A 6,180-nucleotide genomic window follows, 5' to 3' on the forward strand; every position below is an offset into this window, starting at 1 on the left:
GAATTAAAAAAACTCAACAATTATCCTAGCTAGTTAGTCTGTAATTAGCAAGCTAGGTATTGATAGATTAAGTGTTTTCTCTTATGTTTTGTTTACAGCTTATAGAAAATGATGTATAGGAGCTAGCTCTAAAGTCCAAACGAGCTAGGGGGATGTAAATATTATACTTGGTTAAATAAAATTTTGCTTTTAACCAAAAAAAAAAAAAGAAACAAAAGGCCTACATGGCTTTAATCTAGTAATGAGAGCGCAATGCATGATGTGTGAGTTAGATGCATGTCATGGTATTGAACTTTTCTCTATACAAAAATATGATAATAAGTGAAAATAATAAAGGGGTGAATATTATTCATCGAGTTTTGAACCTTTCGACACTTGCCTAGAGTATTTCTCAGTTAAAAAAGATGAGATACAAATGAACTTTCTTTATGATATATGGATCAATTAAATGAGACAAAAAAGACATAACTAATTAGAATTTGAGTTGAACTTTTAAAGGTAAAATCGCAAGAAATATGAAAAAGAGAGTATACATAAAAGAAGAAAAATAAAATTACGTAAATATATTGTTTAAAGTTAATGTGAAAAAAATTTATTAACTCACTCAATCTTTAACTTTAAATCCATACTAAAATTTAAATATATTTTGGGCCTTAAATAGGTACCTAACGCAGTGACTTCACCTGCCTGAACCCTAGAGCCGCTTCTCAACACACAACAGCAGATCAGCAAAAATGGCTTCTCTGTGTCGTTTCAAACCGAAAAAACTCTCACCAAGATCAACATCCTTCTTCTACAGTTCCGAATCCCCCAACAACCCGGACCCGAGGACCCGAATTCCGACAACTCACAATCCTAAAACCCCAGAAAAAGTAGAAGATCTCATTTGCAGAATGATGTCTACTCGCGTGTGGACTACACGCCTTCAGAACTCAATTAGGAATCTTGTTCCTTCATTTGACCATGAACTTGTTTACAATGTGTTACACAATGCAAAAAACTCTGAACACGCGTTACAGTTCTTTAGATGGGTAGAAAGATCCGGTCTTTTTAGGCATGACAGAGAAACCCATTTCAAGATTATTCAGATTCTTGGTAGGTCTGAGAAGCTTAATCATGCTAGGTGTATACTTCTTGATATGCCTAATAAGGGTGTTGATTGGGATGAGGATTTATGGGTTTTGATGATTGATAGTTATGGTAAAGCTGGGATTGTTCAAGAGAGTGTCAAATTGTTTCAGAAAATGGAAGAGTTAGGTGTCGAAAGGACCGTTAAATCGTATAATGCTTTGTTTAATGTGATAACGCGTCGAGGGCGATATATGATGGCCAAGAGGTATTTCAATAAGATGGTTAATGAGGGTATTGAGCCGACTACGCACACGTATAATCTGTTGATTTGGGGTTTCTTTTTATCGTCTAAGCTGGATACTGCGATTAGGTTCTTTGAGGCTATGAAGAGTAGGGAGATTAATCCTGATGTAGTGACTTATAATACTATGATTAATGGCTATAACCGGGCTAAGAAAATTGAAGAGGCCGAGAAGTACTTTGTGGAAATGAAGGCGAGGAATATAGAACCGAATGTGATCAGTTATACCACCCTGATAAAAGGATATAGTTTGGTTGGGCGAGTAGATGATGCATTGAGATTGTTTGAAGAGATGAAGAGTTTTGGTATTAAACCGAATGCCATTACGTACTCAACACTGTTGCCTAGTCTATGTGAGGGACGGAAAATGTCTGAAGCTAGGATGATTTTGAAGGAGATGGAAGAGAAGTATATTGCACCAAAGGATAACTCTTTATTCATAAGATTAATCTCTGGACAGTGTGAGGCAGGTGATTTGGATGCTGCAGCTGATGTTCTGAAAGCTATGATCAGGTTGAGTGTTCCCACCGAGGCTGGGCATTATGGTGTCTTAATTGAGAATTTCTGCAAGGCCGGTGTCTACGATCGAGCTGTTAAATTGCTGGATAAGCTTATTGAGAAAGAAATCATCTTGAGTAGTAGTTTGCCTATGGAACCAAGTGCATATAATCTGATTATTGATTATCTATGCAATAATGGCCAGACAAGTAAGGCTGAAACTCTATTTAGACAGTTGATGAAAATTGGGATTCAAGATCCTGTTGCCTTTAACAATCTCGTCTGTGGGCACTCAAGAGAAGAGGCTCCTGATTCGGCCTTTGAAATATTGAAGATTATGGGCAGGAGAAAGGTTCTTTCTGATGGTATTGCTCACAAGTCACTTGTTGAGAGCTATCTGAAGAAAGGGGAGCCTGCTGATGCTAAAGCTGCTTTGGACAATATGCTTGAACAGGGACATGAACCCGACTCATTGTTGTATAGATCAGTGATGGAGAGCCTGATGGGAGATGGAAGGGTTCAAACAGCAAGTCGAGTGATGAAGATTATGTTGGAGAAGGGAGTCAAAGAACACATGGATTTAATTTCTACTATCTTGGAAGCCCTCCTAATGAGGGGCCATGTTGAGGAGGGCCTTGGAAGAATTGAATTGTTGTTACACAGCGGTCTCTCACCTGATATTGACGGTCTCTTGTCCGCTTTATGTGACAAAGGAAAAACAGCTGCTGCTCTAAAGCTGTTAGATTTTGGTTTAGAGAGAGATTGTACCATTGACTTTTCAAGCTATGATAAGGTGCTGGATTCTCTTGTAGCTGCTGGGAAGACACTTAATGCTTATTCTATGTTGTGCAAGATGATGGAAAAAGGAGGAGTTAAAGATCACAAGAGTTGTGAGGAGTTGATTAAGAGCCTCAATCAAGAGGGTAACACAAAGCAAGCAGATATTCTAAGAAGAATGATCATCGGAAAGGATACAACTCTTGACAGCAAGAAAGCGAAGAAAAAGACAGCCGTTGCTACCTGATTCCGAGAAGTTTTAGGTGAGAATTTCTGAAACAAATTATCTGAAAGATGATGATGAGAATTTTGTTTTTAGCAGAATAATATGAGAGATGCCATTTGGTATTTTCCCCTTTCTAAGTTTTCGCATTCTGGAATCAGTGATCATATTTTTTATTACATGTTTCTTATTTCGATTATTAAATTTGTCTTCTACAAGTTTCATTTGCCTATAACAATTAGTTATCTGGTACATATAAGGGAACGTGGTTTGCGGTCTGGTGACATATATATTCTGATGGTAAAATTGGTTCCCGTTTTCATTCAAAAACCGATTATCCAATGACAGGCAATTATTTATTTAACTTTTTGGGGGAGGCCAGAGACCTCTGTTTGATTTCTTGGTGCCTTAGTTGCAAGTTCGGCACACAAATGTTTTATCTCTTCTTTTTTTCCCCCTGAAATATAACTAGTTTTTGATTTGTTCTATCCTCTTCAATATTTTACTAAATATTGTGTTTGTTATATCTTCACTAAAACAAATAGAACGAAACCAATGTTATGGTGAATGCCTAAGACCCATGAGTCAACCTCTTCCTCTTGTTTTTCTCTTCTTTTAATTGGTTATGTTCTCAATCTAACGTTATTTTCCCATTTGGAGTTCCAAGTGGCAAGTGTCTTATTTTATTCCAGGGATTACTATTTGCCCCTGGTTGTAGTTAAATGATATCTAATGAAACCTTTTGACTTATCCAAAAAAAAGCCTTTGCATTACTCCTGTTTGTTCAGTGATCTGTTATGCGTCAGAGAAATTGTAAAGAGCTCATGTTATGCCTCCTGTTCTACATAAATATATGATAAACCAACCTATCTTAAACCAATTTCTTTTCCTGAATTTAATTTTCCATTAGCTTCTTTGCTGTCATAGTTTTTTTTTTTGTTTTGTGTGTGTTCTTTTTTTTTTTTTGGGTTTAATCATCGGTGTCTGCAACCCGCAAGGCCAACCAATTTAGATTTGTGCCATAGAAAACCCACTATTGAGGGGTTGCAAGGCCAACCAATTTAGATTTGTGCCATAGAAAACCACTATTGAGGTTTTAGCGCTCCCTACCGAAAGATGACTCTATTCCCAGGGCTGGAACTCGAGAACTCTGATTAAGGATCAAGGTACCTTTACCATTCCACCACACCCTTTGATGATTTCTTTGCCGCCATAGTTAATAGAGCATTCCTATGTTTGAAGTTCATTCTCTTTGTTCATTTCTTTCCTTCTTTTATGACGATTTCCCTTATAACATGGTTCACTATCCTCCTGCTATTTACAAAATATCTGTCTCTTGCCCTTTCCTCGTCTGATTCCCATGAGAGGCCTACAAAGTTCCTTGTTAGTCTGTAGACCTTTAAGATCTGAAACCAACCCTTCTCCTTCATGTATAATGCTGGTAAATACAAGAAACATTGTGACAAAGAAAAGTAAAGAAAACAAAAAAGATTCAAATAAAAAGAAGAGGAAAAGGAAAGAATGAAATCTTCTTGATGGATTGATCTCTTATGCTAACTAACTGCATATAGCTTTTAGATATAAAGCAAATGAAAGAAACCTGAATCAACAACCTGGATTGCAGTTTGTTTATGAAATGAGCTTTATTATAACAGCCAATCTATGTCTATGAAGTATGACATGATTTTAGTTGTTTATGGTTAGCCTGTCTGTTACACCCACGTTATGTAGCTTAAACTAAAGGCTCCAAAATCTGTTGCTGTTGTTGCAAATTTACACTAGTATATCATTATAAGACTCCATATCTAAAAGAAATAAAACAATCAGTCCTGCAACCCTGCCATTAGCTTCAGCAAGTAGGGCATTTATGTGTCTTTTCTGTTGCACTTGTCTATTCGTTTTTTAACTTCCTTTTGTTGTGTTATATATGGTTTTCATCCTTCATCTCATTGATGTTGTTTATGTCAATGTCGGAATGATACTGGATGATGAAGGGTGACCATTATGATTGCTGTTTGTATAAACATGCTCTCGTTTAGTCAATGAGAATGTGTGCTTTAGTTGACGCTGGTTTGTTTTCATGAATGGAAACAGGTTATGCTTCAGCCAAACCATCTTGTAAGTGCGCTGAGCTTTCCTTGGCAATTTAAATGTGGAAACTGTTATTATCCAAAAGTTGACAACTTGTTTTCAGAAGTGAACTTCCTTCATTTCCATTGCAAACTTCAACTCAATCAGCGTAAGATACTAGTCAGAGTTGGTTTATCTGGGCGTTACTCACGGGTGGAGGTTACAATGGGATGGGCATCATGGTCAAGTATAAACAGCGATGGGCGTTTGCTTTTTTTCTTGGTTGGCCCGTAAAATGGTTTTCTTATTTAGCTTTTCTGAGGAGTAACTCATGTTTAACTCATAGGAACACAGAGCCAATCTCTCTGAACTTTGCTGCTTGATTCGAATTGAATTTGGTTACGGAATGGCAAACATCTACCCGAAGTTTGGGCAGATAAATGTGAGTTTTGCTAACTATTCAACATCATTTTCCGTTCTATTTGTTCCTTGTGTTGAATCTGAGCTGTAGTTCTCCATTCTTAAGCTTTTGCCCCGATTTTGGAAGGGTTCCTTTAGTCAATAGGAGCACTACTTCTCTCTTTCCAGACCTCATCACTTCAATTCAAGAGCTAAGTAATTTCCCAGTTACCGGGCTGAGCACATCCGTTTGGGATTATTGCACTTCGAGCTAATGATATAGCAATCTGAATCCTCTTCACTAAAAAATTATACATGTATATATAATAAATGAATTCTTATATAAATGGTTCTATCCTATTATTAGAAAAGAGCCATTTTTTGTACTCCCTCAACGAAATTTGTGTACCTGCCGCTGCTTGTTCCTACCATTAGATCTGCTATTTCGAGTATGCTAAAACCTTGAAGGGATACAGATGAATACTAAAGTTTAAAATAGAGTTTATCTTTTTCTCTCTTTTAATTTTACATAAGAAAGTGCATTTGGCGTCTTGTGTGATAATAAAGTGCCACTGAGACTTAAAGGTAAGTTCTACAGAGTGGTTGTTAGATCAATTATGTTGTATGGGTGTGTGGAGTCTTGGCCAATTAAAACCTCTCATGTGCAGAAGATGAAAGTAGCAGAAATTAGAATGATGAGATGGATATATTGGCATACTAGGAGAGATATGATTAAGAATGAAGATATTTGGAATATGGTGAGAGTGACTTCTATGGTAGACAAGATGCGAGAAGCGCGACAGAGATGGTTTGGGCATGTGAAGAGGAGAGACATAAATGC

General features: G+C 37.0%; 1 protein-coding gene across 1 annotated transcript; it reads left to right on the forward strand.

Annotated features, from left to right (window-relative positions):
• LOC109226815 (pentatricopeptide repeat-containing protein At2g37230) lies at positions 670-5,465 on the forward strand. The gene is made up of 2 exons (XM_019391683.1): positions 670-2,910; positions 4,965-5,465. The coding sequence occupies exon 1, from the start codon at positions 735-737 to the stop codon at positions 2,892-2,894; it is 2,160 nt and encodes a 719-aa protein (XP_019247228.1). The 5' UTR covers positions 670-734; the 3' UTR covers positions 2,895-2,910; positions 4,965-5,465.

This window comes from Nicotiana attenuata, chromosome 6 (genome assembly GCF_001879085.1).
Source record: "Nicotiana attenuata strain UT chromosome 6, NIATTr2, whole genome shotgun sequence".
Classification (NCBI taxonomy): Eukaryota; Viridiplantae; Streptophyta; class Magnoliopsida; order Solanales; family Solanaceae; genus Nicotiana; species Nicotiana attenuata.

What these genes read in the sequence shown, in the direction of transcription:
- LOC109226815 (XM_019391683.1), top strand. Translation starts at nt 735, where the DNA reads ATGGCTTCTCTGTGTCGTTTCAAACCGAAAAAACTCTCACCAAGATCA.